This window comes from Megascapheus bottae, chromosome 5, assembly GCF_031878675.1.
Source record: "Megascapheus bottae isolate mThoBot1 chromosome 5, mThoBot2.hap1, whole genome shotgun sequence".
In the NCBI taxonomy this organism is placed as follows: Eukaryota; Metazoa; Chordata; class Mammalia; order Rodentia; family Geomyidae; genus Megascapheus; species Megascapheus bottae.
Window position 1 is genome coordinate 75,384,317 of NC_143513.1, and position 17,617 is coordinate 75,401,933.

General features: G+C 43.1%; 1 protein-coding gene across 4 annotated transcripts in view; it reads right to left on the reverse strand.

The window, feature by feature from the left end:
• The window catches only part of Hipk2 (homeodomain interacting protein kinase 2), a 177,655-nt gene that overhangs the window by 14,808 nt on the left and 145,230 nt on the right, over nt 1–17,617 (reverse strand). For all 4 annotated transcript variants that reach the window (XM_090333402.1, XM_090333399.1, XM_090333401.1 and 1 more), the window contains exons 10-12: nt 10,851–10,993; nt 6,623–6,802; nt 2,201–2,482 (exon numbers count right to left, since the gene is read on the reverse strand). In XM_090333402.1, the coding sequence (XP_090189528.1) occupies nt 2,201–2,482; nt 6,623–6,802; nt 10,851–10,993 (605 nt within the window). The remainder of the gene's footprint in view (nt 1–2,200; nt 2,483–6,622; nt 6,803–10,850; nt 10,994–17,617) is intronic.

Genomic DNA, 17,617 nt, shown 5'->3' on the forward strand with positions numbered 1-17,617 from the left:
TTCTATACATGCATTCTCTCCTTCAGTCTCATGGCAATGTTATACAGCAGAGAATGGGATTAGCTGTTTGTTTTTGCCAGTACTGGGGCTTGAACTCAGGGCTTACGTGTTACTCTTTAGCTGCTTCTCTCACTTAAAGCTAGTGCTCTATCCACTGAGCCACAGCTCCACTTTCTTTTTTTCAGTGGTTAATTGAAGGCACGAGTCTTGAACGTTCCTACTGGAGATACGATCCTCAGGTCTCGGCATCCTGAGGAGCTACGATCACAGCTGGCATGAGCCACCAGGGACTTAAGTTTTGTCTTTTTTTTTTTAATCTAAAAAAATTGTGTCGCCAGGTACAGTGGCTCATGCCTGTAATCTTAGCAACTCAGGAGGCTGAGATCTGAGGATGTCGGTTCAAAGCCAGCCCCAGCACAAAAGTCCATGACACTCTTATTTCCAATTAACCACCAGGAAACCAGAAGTGGGGCTGTGGCTCAAGGGGTAGGCGGTAACCCTGAGCTGAAGAACTCAGTGACAGTGCCCAGGCTCAGAGTTCAAGCTTCATTTTTTGGGCACCATTGACTGGCTCAGTCTCTGAGTAGCTTCCATGTGAAGTGGCTCGCAGAAAGTAGCCATGCCCTGATGACATGGGAAAACAAAGGCACCTGCCAGAGACAGCCAAGTGATTGAATAAGTGAATATATGAATGAACAGTGGGAAGCAGGCAGAGTTAAGGGCTGGCTGACCAGCTCAAATGGGCCACTTTGGTTTATCCTTATGACCTGGATAAGACAGTTTCAGTACAAGGAGAGACTGGTACCAGGCTCTCAATTAATAGGACAAGCACCTGTCAACCTTGTCCAGGGAAATTCCAGTTGAGAAAAGATGGTTTGTTCAACTAAATGCTTCTTTATCAAAATCATCTATTTAAATAAGGTCAGTTCTGTAGTCCTGGGGTATGTGAAAAATGCATATCTAATCATTCTAGTTTTAGGTCAACTCTTTAACTGTAACCCAAGAGTCCTCTGATCCAACAGTGACTCACTGAAAAGGACAAGGCAGCGCACTGGCCTCTTGGTGGCATGTCTACTTATGAAAGCCTTCACCAAGAATGAAAACTTCTACCCCTCTCCTGAGTCCAGCACACAGACAAACAGTTGGCACATAGCTGGGGCTCAGGGAACCATGAGCTGGTGATTCCTTGCATATACGGAGAGCTACCAAGGCCTGCTGGGGGTCGCAGAAGGGCACAGAACCGAACAACAAGCTGTTAAGCTAATGATGAAAGAAAATCAGTTATTCATGGCAGTAATTAAGTTTGCCATTTCTTCAATGGTATGGCACATGAATCCCAATCCTGAAACTAAAATTGTATCTGTTTGGGTGGGTGTCTTCCTGTATTAGATGGGAAGGTAGGAGGTGACTGGCATGTGAATGAACTAAAATGTGGACATTCAGTACCCTCAGTTTGCATTGGAGCTTTATGATCTGGGGCAGTCTCTGGACTGCTATAGAAGGGCACAGGGGTTACGCGTCCAAAGCAAAAAATGTATTTTGTTGGACTCTAGCTACACAATGTAGAAAAGCAGCTCTGGTGCCAGGGTAAAGTCTTGCAAGTATAATAAATATTTCTTTCCTCTCCCCAGGAAGCACACAGAGAGAAAAATGAATTATTACTACTTCGGAATAAACAGTAGTGCTCTCAGGGTGAAGAGCCAACTGGCAGCTTGAAAGATTGGGTTAATCAGATACAGGGAAATTTCTGATTAATTGGACAATTACTTTGAATTCTGAGTGAGCCAAGGCAATGTTAGAGAGATATCCTGATCAACTGGGAATAAATTCAATAGCCTGAGGCAGATTTTTTTTTTTCAGTTTATAGGGGTTGAAATAAACTGGTATTATGAGCCTGATTTTTTCTGGTTTCACATTCCCAAATGTGTAGGGCCTGTTACTACTTTTTTTTTTTTTTTAAAGCAACGTGACTCCAAATTATTTTGGTTTTGAACAAACATGACCAATCTGTTTGACATTCTCTTGAAATAAATTTAGGATCCAGGGATATGGCAAACCCCAAACGTAGGGGTGAGCAGGGAGGGATCACTGTGCTGCTGCTGAAAAATGGTCCAGCTCCGTGGACGAGGAATTGGGTGTGAATCAGAGACACAGGCCCCAACCTGCACATGCACCCCAGATGGACCCCAAGCTGCCTCACCTGGTGGGGGCATGCTTCTGCTCCTCCTCCTCATCGGTGTCACTGCTGATGGTGATGACGCTGACTGTGGGGCTGGGGGTGTCGGGAATGACAATCGTCTGCCGCTGCCGCTCTCTGGTGGTGCTGGAGGCCACGTCGCCCCACCCACAGGTGACCGCAGTGCTGCAGGCCGGGCTGTTGTGCACCATGGCGCAGCGGGGAGGCGTGTTCTCCTTGACACGCTTGGATCGCTGAGGGGAACTGACGGCTTGCGAGGAGGACACCTCACAGGTGGAGACGTTTCTGGAATGAATACAATTACACACACTTAGACAGGGGGAAGATCAGGGGGCGCCTTCTGATGTCATTACACAGCATTAAAGCCCCACCTTCTGGTTCTTATTCTCCCTCAGCTGTACTGGGCCTTGTTTTAGAGGTGGTGAGACAAAGGGTGTTTACCACTGAAAGTGTTGGTTTCCCTGATAATGGTGGTTATAGAAGTTGGGTTTTTTTGGGGGTAAATATTTTGTAACTGTTGTTATAAAGATGATGTACAGAGGGGTTTCGGTTACCTAAGTCATGTAAGGAGTACAGTTCTTTTTGGACAGAGTACAGTTCTTTTTGGCTATCTCCTAGTTTTTCCCTCCCATCTCCATGGGTAAGTTACATAGCTCATTTCTAACATAGTGTCTAGTGAGTGTCAGTGCTGCATCTGTTCACTCTTTATTCCTCCATTTGTAGAGTATATGAAGGGGTTTTTTTTTTTTTTTTTGTAGTGCTGGGACCAAATACAGGTTCTCATGGGTTCAGCAAATGCCATGCCACTGAGCCATGCTGCTAGCCTAAAACATTGCTTACATGTTTCTGGACCTAAAGGAACCATTGCTGGTGACCATACTAACATCTGTTCCTTACTTTCCTCCTCTTGGAAAAGATAAGACCAGTAAGTATTACTGAAGATAGAATGAAAACAATTTTTTTTTGCTAGTCCTGGGCTTTTAGCTCAAGGCCTGAGCATTGTCCTTGGGCTTTCTCAAGGCTAGAGCTCGACCACTTGAGTCTCAGTACCACTTCTGGCTTTTCTATGTATGTGGTACTGAGGAATTGAACCCATGCCTTCATGCATGCTAGGCAAGCACTCTACCATTAGGCCAAATTCCCAGCCCAGAAAACTTTTTTTTTTTTTAAATCTTGATCCCTGAGTTTCACAGGAAGCTTAACAGTCTTTCCCAAATTATTATTTGAATGGTTATGAAAAGTTGATGCTTTGAATGGTTATGAAAAGGTGCTGGTGGCTCACATTTGTAATCCTGGCTACTCAGGTAGGTGACTGAGATCTACGGATCACAGTTCAAAGCTAGCTGGGGCAGGAAAGTGAGAATCTTAGCTCTAATTAATCAGAAAAATAAAAAGCTAGAAGTGGAGCTGTGGCTCAAGTGGTAGTGTCAGCCTTTAGTGGAAAAAAGCTAAGGGACAGAAGCCAGACTGGAATTCAAGCCTCAGTAGAGACACTCATGCACACACATATACACCCACACCCACACATGAGAAAAGTCCAAGCACCACATGTGAGCTATGGATACAGCTCAAGATAGGGAGTGCTTGCCTAGCATCCTGAGGCCCTGAATTCAATCCCCAGTAGCCCTCTACCCCTCACATACAAAGAACCAGGAGCCTTTCACTTTGATAGACCTTTAATTCCTTAAGTTACCTAATGTAGTTCCTGATAACTTTGAGGGAAAAAACTCCAAAACCTTTTTTGCTCCCCGATCCAGGGAGCATGTACGTACTAAGAGACTTAAGGCAATACATGATGAATCCTGAGATCTCTATGACCTCAGAGATCAGACTACCTTCTAGCCAAAAGGAGGGCAGTAAAATGAAAATTATCAAGAAAAACAGAGTTACTTAATTTTCTATCTAGCTGGCATCAGGCTACATTGCCTATTCCTTTTGGAGGGGGTGCTGGTGATAAAACTTTTGAGGTTTTACTGTAAAACTGCTCTACCAGTCAATATGGGTTTGGTATTATCAATATGTTATCATTTGAGAAAATGTCTTCACTGACCCAGCAGTTGCAGACTCTCCACTCGGCATGCTACAGGAGAGCATGGCTGGCCACATCTCTCCAAAATGGAGAGCCTCTGTCTGGTCACTGACTACTTTGCTCAAGGTTCTGGTCTTGAAAAGAAGCCAATATATAACATGCACTATAACTGTATTGCTCTTGATCAGCTGGGTGGTGAGAAGACTGGGAGGGATAGGGCTGGCCAAGGGTCCTTACAAATGCCCATACTTGGCAAGCTAAGTCCTCAGGATGCCAAGCTCAGCACCCCACACGTCACCCACCTGGCTGGGAATGAGGTGCATAGCGATAAGACTCTGGCTTTTGTTACTGCTCACTCTAATAAGGAGGACGTGTTATCAAAGGGCTGCCAAACAAAAGCATTTTGGAGAGCTGCCTGACCTTAGCAGAGTTTCCATAGTTGTTAGCTAAACCTAATTGAAGTTCTTCATCTTCTCAAAGAAGGATGTCAACCTGGGGGATTCCCTCAAGTTGGATTAATTTCTGAATGAGAACACAAAGAACACGAAAAAGACAGGCCTAGTTTTTGGTGCCTAGCTTATGAGGAAAGAGAAGGCAAAACTCACTATATATATTACATACTGGACAGTTCTTGATCATCCTGTCCAAAACAAACATCTAAATACCTCCAAATGACTGCCACTGGGAAACACAGGAGTAATTTTGCAGTTGCATGAGCCTGATTTATCTGTCTAGCTGTAGGTTTCCTTTTCAGAGGATAGGGCCTAGAAATATCTCTCTCTCTCTCTCTCTCTCTCTCTCTCTCTCTCTCTCTCTCTCCTCTCTCTTTTTGTTTTTTAAAAGTCATGTTAATTCTTAAAAAAAATTCTTTTGACAGTACTGGGGTTTGAACTCAGGGGCTCTTGGTTGCTAAGCAGGCACTCCTTGAGCCATGCCTTTAGTCTTAAAATCAAGCTTACTGAGGTAGAGTTGATATATTAAAATCCCTCCTTCCGAAGTGTTTGATAACTTGTGAGAAATGTACAGTCACAAACTCCAACCACAACCCAGACACGGAACTTCTTCATCACCTGAAATGTCCCTCAGTCCCTTCCCTCCCCCAGGTCTCTCTGATCTCTAGTTGCATTTTTCAAAGTGACATAGGAGAGAAACTGTCTTAGGAGAGAAAGGACTCAGTCTTTCGTCAATCTCCACTGCTTAAGAGTTCAGAGACCAGAGCTCAGGGGAACGGGAGAGGTGGGTATATTGCTGTTTAGTGTCGGGAAATAACCGAAGTGGAATTTGAGCAAGCAGCCAGATGAGTTCAAATTTCAAAAATACATTTTGCTAGCACCTTAAAAAAGTTCTTGAGCCGGGATTGTGGCCTAGTGGTAGAGTGTTTGCCTAGCATGTATGAAGCTCTGGGTTTGATTGCTTAGTAACACATACACAGAAAAAGCCAGAAGTGATGTTGTGGCTCAAATGGCAGAGCTCTAGCCTTGAACCAAAAACTGCTCAAGGACGGTGCCTGGGCCCTGAGTTCCAGCCCCAGGATGGACAAAAAAAAAAAAAAAGAGTTCTTTTAGGAATGGCTTCCAAACATATAACCTGCACTGAAATTATAGTGATCTAGAACTGCCTGGGCAATGCAACTTCAGAGGCAAGCTATTGTCTAGAGAAAGAAAAAATGAGAAAGATTCCTGGCATGACCAACTTATTCAGGTTGCAAATCTTCTCCTAGGCCCCCTATGTGTCTCTTCTGTAAAGTGCAGTTTCAGCCAAGAGCTTGCTGGTTTCTGTTTGGCTAGAGGTCCCTGCCCTCGAACTCTGATCACCTCCAGTATCTGACCAGATTCTTTTTGTCTGCTTTCCCTTCCATTGTGTCTGTTCACCCTGGCCGGCCTTTAGCCAGAATCCTGCCGGCAGGTTGTTTCAGCTAACAGCCCTGATTCCCCATGTCTTCTATTCATAATTTTCCACTCATGGACCCTGGTGGCTCTAAATTCCCACTTGCCCATACTGTATTCAGAGCTGAGCCACTCTCTCCCTCTCACTGTAAAGCCCCATTCAGTATCCATGGTCTTCCTTACTGTGTTTTAATACATAACACTGAGTACGTTTTTGCTTTAATAAAAAGGACTGAAGCCTTCAAGCCATGCTGACTCCATCCAGACCCTCATCCTCAGGGTGCCAACAGGCCTGGAACTAGTATGGGACAACAGATTGGCATCACTTGCATAAAACATACAGCAATTGCTTCCTGTAAGCCCCAGGCAATCCAGTGGTAGAGAACTGTCCTGCTAGGAAGAGCTGTTCCCCATCCCCTGCCGGCACGCGGACCTTCCCTAACCCTTAGCTACCTTTCCTTAGCATTTCCACCTGCAGTTCCTGCTCTCCAAGGCCGTTTCCACACCTACCTGGCAGAGGACTGGTGCTGCTTACTCTTCCGGGAGGAGGAGGTGCTGGTTGGCTGCTGTCGCATCACATGGGCCACACCCACATTCAAGGGCTGGGCTGCTGGAAGGGTCACATGACCAGTCAATAGTGCAGGCTGTTGCATGATGGGATTATAATGGCTGCCATGAGCATGTGTGTTCCTGAAAGGGAGATAAAAGACAAAGTTCTTTCATGATTCAATAAAAGCAGACAGAGGGTTTTTTTTGGGTCAGTCATGGGGCTTGGATTCAGGGCCTGGGTGCTGTCCCTGAGCTCTTCTGCTCAAGGATAGTATTCTATCACTTTGAGCCACAGTTCTGCTTCTGGTTTTCTGGTACTTCATTGGAGATAAGAGTCTTATGGGGACTTTTCTGCCCGAGCTGGCTTCGAACTGTGATCCTCAGATCTCACCCTCCTGAGTAGTTTCCAGGCATGAGCCACCTGCACCCAGCAGACAGACTTCTTTTTATAAGACAATGCTTCTGCCCTGATTAAAGGCTGATCTGCTATTAGTTCTATCTCCCTGTGCCATCCGTTGAATAGAGATGGGCCTCTCCAGGAGAGCTCACCAGCGCTCCACTGGGTGCAGGTCAGCTGTGTTTTGAAGAACTCAAGGAACCTAGCTTGTGGGTAAGACCCAGTATTTTCCAGTGAGAAGAACGCTGTGTGTAGACTCAGAATATGGTGAACAGTAATGTGTATTTTATTTAGGAATTTACCAAGTGTCTTCAATAGGGTCACTCATTCTTGCCTGTGAGGTAGGCGGGATATCTTAGTAGCGTCATTTTATTAATGATAAAATTGTAGCTGAAATGAAAATAAACTTCGACCTTGGGGAGTCATATATTTGTGATGGTAAAAAGTGTTATTGTTCTTTTGAATTCCCTTAGTGGTTAACACAATACTCAGGCATGTAGCAGTTGATCAGTTAATTACACACTTGCTGAATGAACAATTAGATTGACTGAGCTTGACTAGACAAGTACAGTGTTAGGTATGAAATAAAAATTAGTAACAGCCAGGCACACACTGAAGGAAACACCTGCCATTCACATCCTCAAAATGGTTTATGTTCAGAGGTCTTACAATCCCCTTTGCATACAGCTCAAAGCCGTTTCCCCTACAGAAATGCTACAGGTAGTGATTCATTCAGAGCTTTGCCCATAAAAGCCCATTAATGCATTAAACAAACAAAAAGCTAAAAGAGAATTCATTTGCATTTTCAAAAAATTATCCAATTCTATCTTTGTAACTTGAGGGGAAAGGATAAACAGGAGAACAAAGAAGCTGATGAGTATTTGTGTAGAGATTCTGATAATTGTCTTCCAGGTATTTACAGGGACCTAGAAACTGATAGGATGGTGTCTTAATTCTGTGTGCCTCTGTGTGTGTGTGTTTGTGTGCATGTACACGCGCGCATGCAAGTCCTGGGGCTTGAACTCAGGACTTTCATACCGTCACTGAGCTTTTGCGCTCTAACACTTCAGTCCCAGCTCCTGAGTTTTTGTGCTCTAACACTTCAGTCCCAGCTCCACTTTCAGTTTTTTTTGGTAGTATACTCGAGATAAGAGTCTCACAGACTACTTTCTAGGCTGGCTTCCAAATTCAATTCTCAGATCTCAGCCTCCAGAGTTGACAGGATTTACAGGCATGAGCCACATGGCTCTGGCTAATTCTGCTGTTGCTACTTCTCTACAGACACAAGGCATTTCTTTCTTTCTTTCTTTCTTTCTTTCTTTCTTTCTTTCTTTCTTTCTTTCTTTATTTATTTATTTATCCGTCCTCAGCACTGTACTCCGCCTTGGCAAGTCTCTTCTGTGAACTAGGGATGATTCTGGATGCTCTCTGCTTCACATGTGACATGGAGGGATAGGCAGGAAAGTGTGTTGCTTTTACATGTTGTCTATGGATTATTAAATAAGAGGTGGAAAAGAGAAAGGGTGTGTGTGTGAAATAAACTATGTATGAATGGTGAGTCTTACTGAAATTAAACGAGCTCTAAATGCTGTGTGGTCTTTCAGGAGAAAAAGACGTGAAGGTAAAGAACAAAACAACCTTTGGTCAGACAGCTTTTTCTTTGGTTGCTATTCCCTTTTTTATTTTTATTTTTATTTTTTTTTGGTTGCAGAGCCTGGGCCGCCAGAAGGCGATGAGGGCAGGGGATGGGCTTATTTACTTCCTGTCAAATTCAGGCTCTGCTATGCTGCATGTTAAATATAGGCTAAGTGTTTCGTGTTTTATCTTTATTGAAACCATCCAATAATCCATGCGGTAGAATCTCTATCCTCACTTGACTGAAGAAGAAATAGAGGCTCGTAAAGGTCAAATGCCCTGCTTCAGGTTTCGTGGTTTGAGAATGGAAGCCAGTGCTTCCCAGTGAGGGGCCCGTGGAGTGCGTGGGGCGCCGTGGGGACATCGCTGTGCTCCTGGTACTTACTAGCTGCACAGTGAAATGGAAGCTAGAGGAGGCTGTGGCAGAAGCTTGGCTGGGGTTCAGAAACACTGTCTTTCCTCTTCTTCCTTTCCTTCCTTCCATTATTTTTTTATATTATTATATTTTTTTGTGCCAGTTTTGGGGCTTGAACTCAGAGACTGGATGCTATCCCTAAGCTTCTTTTGTTCAAAGCTAGTGCTGTACCAGGAGCCATAGCTCCACTTATGGCTTTTTGGTGGTTTATTGGCAATAAGTTTCATGGTTTCCTGCCTAGGGTGGCATTGAACCGTGATCCAGCCTTTCAGTAACTAGGATTATAGGCATGAGCCCAGTTTTTCCATTATTTTGGGGGGTCCCAAGATCAAGCATTTTGTATTTGTTATGCAGCTGCTCTACCACTTGTTACTTCCCTGGCCCTTTTTTGGACAGGCTCTTACATTTTGCCCAGGTTGGAACAGATGCTGATTTTTCTATTATAGTTCCTGTGTATCTGGGATGATAAACGCATACCACAACACCAAGCTTTACATTGGCTGAGATAGGATCTTAATTTTTTTTTTTCTCAGACTGTTCCCTCCACTTCCTGGGACCAGGATTTGAACTTGGTGTCTGACACTTTTTACTGATACTCCAACATTTGAACTAGACCCATAGATTTGAACTACAATCCTCCAGATCCTTCTCCTGAGTAGCTAAGATGATAGGCATATGCTACTTCGCCTGACCTATTTATTTTTTCAGTTTGTTCTGATGTTATTATAAAGATATGAAGAGGGATTACAGTTACATAAGTCAGGCCATGAGTACATCTGAACAGTGTCACCTTCCCCTCGCCCTCTCCCAGTTTTGTTTCCCTCCCATCCCCACCCACAGGTTGTATAGTTCCTTTTCTTCTATTTATACTGGGAGACAGAGTCCTGCTCCATAGTTCACCCTGCCCTTGAAGTTTGAGTCTCCTGCCTTTGCCTCTGAGTGCTGGGATTTCAGGGATCCCTACCATACGGGGGCGCAGAACATCTGTTGTTTTTTTCCAGAGGCGCCAGTGTGGTCTGGAAACTGTCAGACACGAAGGGGAGTGACCTGCCCTGATGTTTGTGCTGAAAAAAGAAACAGCCCAAGGGCCATGAGAACTGGGGAAAACCTGGAAGGGGGCTGTCACAGGGCTGGGGAAGGGCCAAAGAAAGGTGACAAGTGGTTATAAAAGCGACAGAAGAGAGAGACTGAGGAAGTCAGGGCGGTGAATGAGAATATTTTGGAAACATCAAAGGGATAAAGTTAGCTAGATGCCCCGGGGTCTGAGGAAGGTGGACTCTGATGTTCCTGATGTGACTGCTTCTAAGAGGTGCCTTGTGGAGTTTACCCTTCCCTGGGGAGGTCAGATCGACTCCAGGGGGCCCGTGTCTCAAAACATCTCAAATGCCTTCCAGAACTGATGAGGGATTTGGGGACCCTTTTTTACATTCTTTCACTGACAAATCTTTGTTTCCTGAGAGTGCAATTTAATTCTGAGAAAACCCTCAAATCATCTGGAGACAGGTCTGATGAATCACACTAGTTATTAAACAATATGACAGAGAAAATGATAGCTGGAAGATGATAGCTTATCATACATTAATAGAGCTGACTTTTTTTTTTTGAGTATCCTGGCACATGGTATAAAAATAACCTTCCATCATTGTATAGTCATAGCTCACATAATACTCATATCTCTGTGTTGGTGGTTGACACATCTTCCACCCCGCATGTGCAACTCATTCTAGAAGCTTCCAGCTTACCGCCAGTCAGCCAACTGCTGGGTGCTTGCCATGGTCTCAGGAATCACAGTGGCATGCTGCACTGATGTGTGGGTAGCTACTCCAGTCAGCTGCTGCCACGCTGGGGGAAGCAGGATCTGCTGGGTCCCACTCGGCCAGGCCTGCTACAGGACAAAAGACATCAACCATAACCACATTTGCCAATTATATAATCCATCTGCAAGAATCCAGTTCTTATTCTGTGCTGGGGAGTGGGGGAGGTTGTGCTAGATCTTGTAATGAGTGTGAAAATGGAGACTTGGTCTCTGGCCTCAAAAAGGAAGGGAAGACAACCACATAATAGTACAGGGTACAGGATCATATGGAAAGGAGTGGATTGTGAATTCCCATGGTTTAAGTCCTTTGAATAGCTACAGGTGGCTTAGAAAATGGATACGAGGAAGCTGAAACAGGTCTTGTTTAAGTTTAAGGGGAGAGGAAAGACAATGGAGACAGGAAGGGTGGGAGAATGCAGTCATAATACGCAATGTACACCTGTGAAAATGTAGCCAGGGCACTGGAGGAGATGAGTGAGGTTGGGTAGACTATTTAAAGATAATAAAAAATAAAATAAAATAAAAAAGCTGGGCAAAAGTGGCTCACACTTGTAATCCTAGCCACTCTGGAGGCTGAGATCTGAGAATAGCAGTTGGAAGCCAGCCTGGGCAGGAAGGTCTGGGAGAATGGAAACTACAACCAACCAACCCTAAGTGGAGGTGTGGCACAATTGGTAGAGCACTAGTTTTGAGCATCAGGGACAGCACCTAGGCCCTCAGTTTTTAGCCACACACACACACACACACACACACACACACACACACACACACACACACGAGAACAGGTTTGTTTTTTTTTAAATGAATTTAATGTGCAACGCTCAATGTTTCTGAAAGGTCATTTAGGGGCTTGCTCTTCTGCTGTACAGCTATGTACAGGGATTTGGGCAGTGGCGTAGGCGGGGGACTCTTTGCCCTCCAATCTGACATTTTTGTACTTGGTCTGATGCTTTTCATCTTTAGTTTCTCAGTTAGTATCTAGAGTTCTACGTTGTGTGGTCTTCTGGATTTCAATTCTCCCAGCTCTGAGAATCACCCCATACCTGGTGCCCAGGCACTGGAGAGCCTGTAGTATGGATTTGCATCCTTGCCTGGGACTTTCAAACTAACAGGGATATGTTGACTTCTCAAAGCCAAGTTACAGTTAATAGAAGGCACTGCTTTCACCTCCACAATATCAAGATTTTTTTGAAATCTAAAGTAAGTTTTTGTTGATCTCTCCTTTAATAGAAAAGATTAATATTCAGAGCTCTCAGGATCCCTGCTTGCCTTTTTTTTTGTGTGTGTGTGTGGGTCATGGGCTTGAACTCTGGCCCTTAGCGCTGTCCCTGAGCTCTTCAGTTCGAGGCTATTACCCTACTCCTTGAACCACAGCTCCACTTCATGTTTTCTAGTGGTTAATTGGAGATAAAAGTCTCAAGGTCTTTAGTGCCCAAGCTGGCTTTGAACCGTGATCCTCAGATCTCAGCCTCCTGAGTAACTAGGATTACAGGGGTGAGCCAGCATGCCCGGCTTTGCCTTTGTTATTAAATGATTCCAACGGAACACAACTGTCCAGAGTTGGATACCTCTTTTTTTTTTTGGTTGGCTGTGGGACTTGAACTCTGGGCCTGGTCATTGTCCCTGAGCTCTTCAGCTCAAGGCTTCCGCCCTACCCCTTGAGCCCAGCCCCACTTCCCAGAATTGGATACCTTTTAAAAAGTTTTCTTTACTTTTGTTGTGGGGCTTAAACTCAAGGCCTGAGTGCTATCCCTCAACTTTTTTTTTTTTTTGTTGTTTTGTTTTGTTTTTCGTGGGTGGAGGGGCATGAACTCACCCTGGGCTCCCTCAGCTTTTTTGCTCAAGGCTAGTGCTCTTATCACTTTGAGCTACTGCTCCACTTACACTTGGTGACATGAGTGTCACTGACTTTTGGGCTGGGCTGGCTTTTTTTTTGGTCATTTGAACTCTGGGCCTGACCTCTCTAGGTGCTGTCTTGAGCTCTTGAGCTTCTATCATTTGAGCCATAGCACCACTTCTGGTTTTCTGGTGGTTATTTGGAAATAAGAGTGTCATGGACTTTTGGGGGCTGGGAGTTTGGCCTACTGGTTGAGTGCTTGTCTAGCATGCATAAAGACCCAGGTTCAATTCCTCAGTACCACATACATAGAAAAAGCTGGAAGTGGTGCCTTGACAAAGCCCAAGGACAGTGTTCAGGCCCTGGGTTCAAGCCCCAGGACTGGCAAAAAAAAAAAAAAAAAGAGTCTCATAGACTTTTGTGCCTGGGCTGGCTTTGAATGGTGATCCTCAGATCTCAGCCTCCTGAGTAGCGAGGATTACAGGTGTTAGCCACCAGTACCTTCAAAGGACTACCACTAGGCTAAAATACCACCGAGTAGGCCAAGGGTTGTGAAGTGTGAAATCTTAGTTATATACATCCTGTTCCATCTAGCCAGACATAATTATCATTGGATGATTCATCTAATCCTCCATAAAGAGGCACACACTTGATGCATGTGTTTTGACTCATCTGTGTACAAACAAGGTGCTTCTGGAAACAGACTACATTTGGAGTCAAGACTTTGCTGGGCCTTGGCCTTTTTGCTATCACTTGAGCCATACATCTAATTCTGGTTTTTTGGTAGTTAACTGGAGATAAGAGTCTCATGGATTTTCCTGCTGGGGCTCACCTCACTATTGAATAGTGAGGGTTACAGGCTTGAGCCACTGTGCCTGACGTATCACTCTTTAGGTCTGCTTCACTTCCTCATGCCATCGTTCTCATAATGCAAACAAAGCCTTGACATCTCAGACAATTTTTTTAATTGCTTGCTTGCTTACTGATTTGTTTAGATACAGGCAGAAAGCTCAGAGACCATAGATCACAATGCAAGAACTTAATAAATATCTGTTGGTAAAGTGGAAGAAGCAGATCTACTAAGTGTGTGAACTATTGTTTTTCAGGGTTACTGAATTCACAGTAAGAAGAAACATAATTTAACTGATTAAAACAGTTGTAAACTCAAAATAACAATTTCATTGGAAATAAGATTCCTAATACATGGTTATCTGGAACTCATTTCGGATCTCATAAAAAGCATGAATCTTGACTAATGTTATTTAAAGAAAAATCTTGATATGAAGGTAAAGTATCTAAACAAAAATTCCCCTGAAATGGATGTTAACATTTTATATCTCAAGGAGATGAGGTAAAAGGCTATTTTTGACCTCTTTTAGTGATGGGTACACTGAGCTCATTTTAGATACACTTTATTAAGCATTTTTATATTTATTATTATTACTACTAAGAATAGAGCTAATAATTCTTGATGCATGCTGTGTACCCAGAACAGAGTTAAGTCATAAATGGGTTTTTTGCTTTCTTAACAGCAATCCTGTGAGGTAGTCATTATTTATTCCCATGACTCAGATGAATAAACTGAGACCTACCCAGAAAGATCAAGTAAATGGTAAATTAAACGCATTCACTACTATTTTTTTTTTTGGTCTAGGATAATGTGTTAAAAAAGAAAACAAAACACTTTCAGGAAGGTGTGAAGTAATAAAATCTGTGACCTCTATGGATAAGGAGAGAGTCTTAAAAGGTGTCATAGAGAAAAATAACAGATACTGAACTCAATATGTTGAAATATAACATATCAAATGCAAACCTTCTGCAACTCTACAAGCAATTGGGGTTATACAATAGAAGATATGGAAAATTAACTCAATGAAAAAGTGAAACTGTACTTAGAAAGAAAATAAAATTGCTACATTATGAAGCTCAGCTCAGAGTAGAATTACATGAAGATGATGATAATTCATGCAAATAGTACAAAATAGTTTATGAAAATTATATGGGATAAAGGGGAGACACAAGTAAGTGAAAATGAAGAGTCTGTGCATGTATTGGGTGGGTTGGTTTCTTTTTCTTTCTTTTTTTTGTGGGGCTTGAACTCAGGGCCTGGGTGCTGTCCCTGAACTTTTCTGCTCGAGCCTAGCGCTCTACCATTATACTTGTAGGTTAACTTAATTTTGTTCTTTGAAAGAACCATATTAAAACATCTAGGAGAGGACTCCATCTTAACAGGCTCATGTGCTGACAAGCAGAAAGAAATAAGAAAACCACCAGTAAAAAAGGCACTTGTGGGGCTGGGATTTTGGCCTAGTGGTAAAGTGCTTGCCTAGCACGCTTGAAGACCTCGGTTTGATTCCTCGGTACCACATACATAGAAAAAAGTCAGAAGTGGTGCTGTGGCTCAAGTGGTAGAACGCTAGCCTTGAGAAAACCCAAAGAGAGTGCTCATGTCCTGAGCCCAAGCCCAGGACTGGCAAAAAAAAAAAAAAAAAAAAAAGGCACTGTGTCATACTGCATACTGGATAAGACAGGATTTTTAACTTAATATAGCTTGTCCTTTTTAATGGCTACATGATGGCCTATTTCATGCATTGCTCTATTGATGTAACAAATCCCCTACCAATGAATATTCAGCTTGCTTCCAACACTGTACCAATTAAATTCTTTCTATATAGATTTTTGTTCACTCTCCCAATTACAGATTAGGTTAAATCAATTTTGGGATTTATAACACTCTGGGGATTTTTATTTTCAAGTATGCAAAAGGAAGACATCTCTCATGCAATGGTCAAAGGACACATACTTACAAAACTGAACCATGGAGAATGTCTATTTTGGCTAAGCAGAGATTTCTTTTTCTTTTTCTTTTCCAGCTTGAACTCAGGGCCTGGGCACTGTCCTTGGGCTTTCTCAAGGCTAGTGTTCTATCAGTTGAGCCACAGCACTACTTCTGGCTTTTTCTGTGTATGTGGTAACCAAGGAATTAAACCCAAGGTTTTGTGCATGCTAGGCAAGCACTCTGCGGCTAGGCCAAACTCCTGGCCCTCATTAGAGATTTCTAACAGAGATATTCCCCAGTTTAGGTAAGTTAAGTATATAAACACACCAAGAAAGGCTCAGTAATTACCCTTTAAAGTACACATGGAATCTGTAGACTTTTGGGTCACAGTGGAGGAACACTGGGAGGCTGTCTGGATTTTCGCCACTCAGATAAATGATGAACAAGCCCCTGGACTGAGCTGTAGTTCTGTCCCTTGATCTATCTTGGCCTTTTATGAACTCTCCACTACTACATGTGCAAACAAAAGGTTGGCACAAGGATTGGCAAGGCGGAAGGTGTAGGTGTACTGTAAATACAGAGTATTCTCTGTGGATAACCTTCAATAGGACAAAACTTGGTCACTAATTGCTGATGTTCGGGCTCACGTGCAGTGCCAGTAAGTATTGACAAAGGAGAGGGAAAATTAGTATAAATCTTACAGTATTCCTGAAAACAGAGGAGATAATGTACATTATGATAGACTAGTGCAGCCCTGTATGAAAATGGATAAGCAATCTCTAAGAAAGGAAAATTATAGGCCATTTCTCACTAAAGAAAATACATGCAAAAATACTAAACATGGTAAGTACAAATTGAGTTCAGTATTAAGCAGAATATGAGGCATAACCCAGTCAAATAAAGTATATCATAAATACAATGACAGTTTAGCATTAAAAACTGTAATCTATCTGGGAGCGGTGGTTCATGGCCACCTACTTATAATCCTAGCTACTCAGGAGGTTGCGATCTGAGGACTGTGGTTCAAAGCCAGTCCCGGCACAAAAGACCGTGAGACTCTTATCTCCAATTAATCTTTGGAAAATGGAAAGTGGGGCTGTGGCTCCAGAGGTAGGGCAGTAGCCTTGAGCTGAAGAGCTTAGGGACAGTGCCCAGGCCTAGAGTTCAAACCCCATGACCCACCAAAAAACCAAAAAGACCCCCCAAAACAAACTATAATCTGTTACATTGACAAATCAGAGATTATAAAAAACTGAGAAAGCAGACAGGTGTCAGTGGTTCACATCTGTAATCCTAGCTCTTCAAAAGATTGAGATCTGGGGGGGCCAGGAGTTTGGGCTAGTGGTAGAGTGCTTGCCTAGCATGCACGAAGACCCGGGTTCAATTCCTTGGTACCACATACATAGAAAAAAGCTGGAAGTGGTGTTGAGGCTCAAGTGGTAAAGCTCTAGTCTTGAGAAAGTCCAAGGACAGTGCTTAGGTCCTGAGTTCAAGCCCAGGACTGGCAAAAAAACAAAACAAAACAACAAAACCCAAAACAAAAACCCCCAAAAGATTGAGATCTGAAGATTGTGGTTCAAAACCACTGGAGGCAGGAAAGCCCACAAAACTTACCTCCAATTAACTATCAAAAAGCTAGAAATGATACTGTGCCTCAAAGTGGTAGAGCACTAGCCTTGAGCACAAAAGCTCTGGGACAGTGCCCAGGCCATTAGTTAAAGTCCTATGAATGGCACAAAACAATCTAACACCTGATCAAGTATCTCTCAAATATTTATAGTAAATGAAACACCTAATGAGAAATAAGAGAGAGAATTTAAAGTTAGGTAGAAGTGAAGGATGTTCAATATCACCATTGTTACTAAATGTTTTAGATGTCCTACAAAGTACAGTGGTGAAAGCACGAAAAAAAAAACACAAGAAAAAATAAAACTATTTTCATATCAAGACTGTCTACATAAAGCTGGATGGCTCATGCCTGTAATCCTAACTCAGGATCCTAAAATCCAAGAATCACAGCTGGAAGCCAGCTCCAATAGGAAACTCTGAAATTCTTATCTCCAATTATCTACCATAA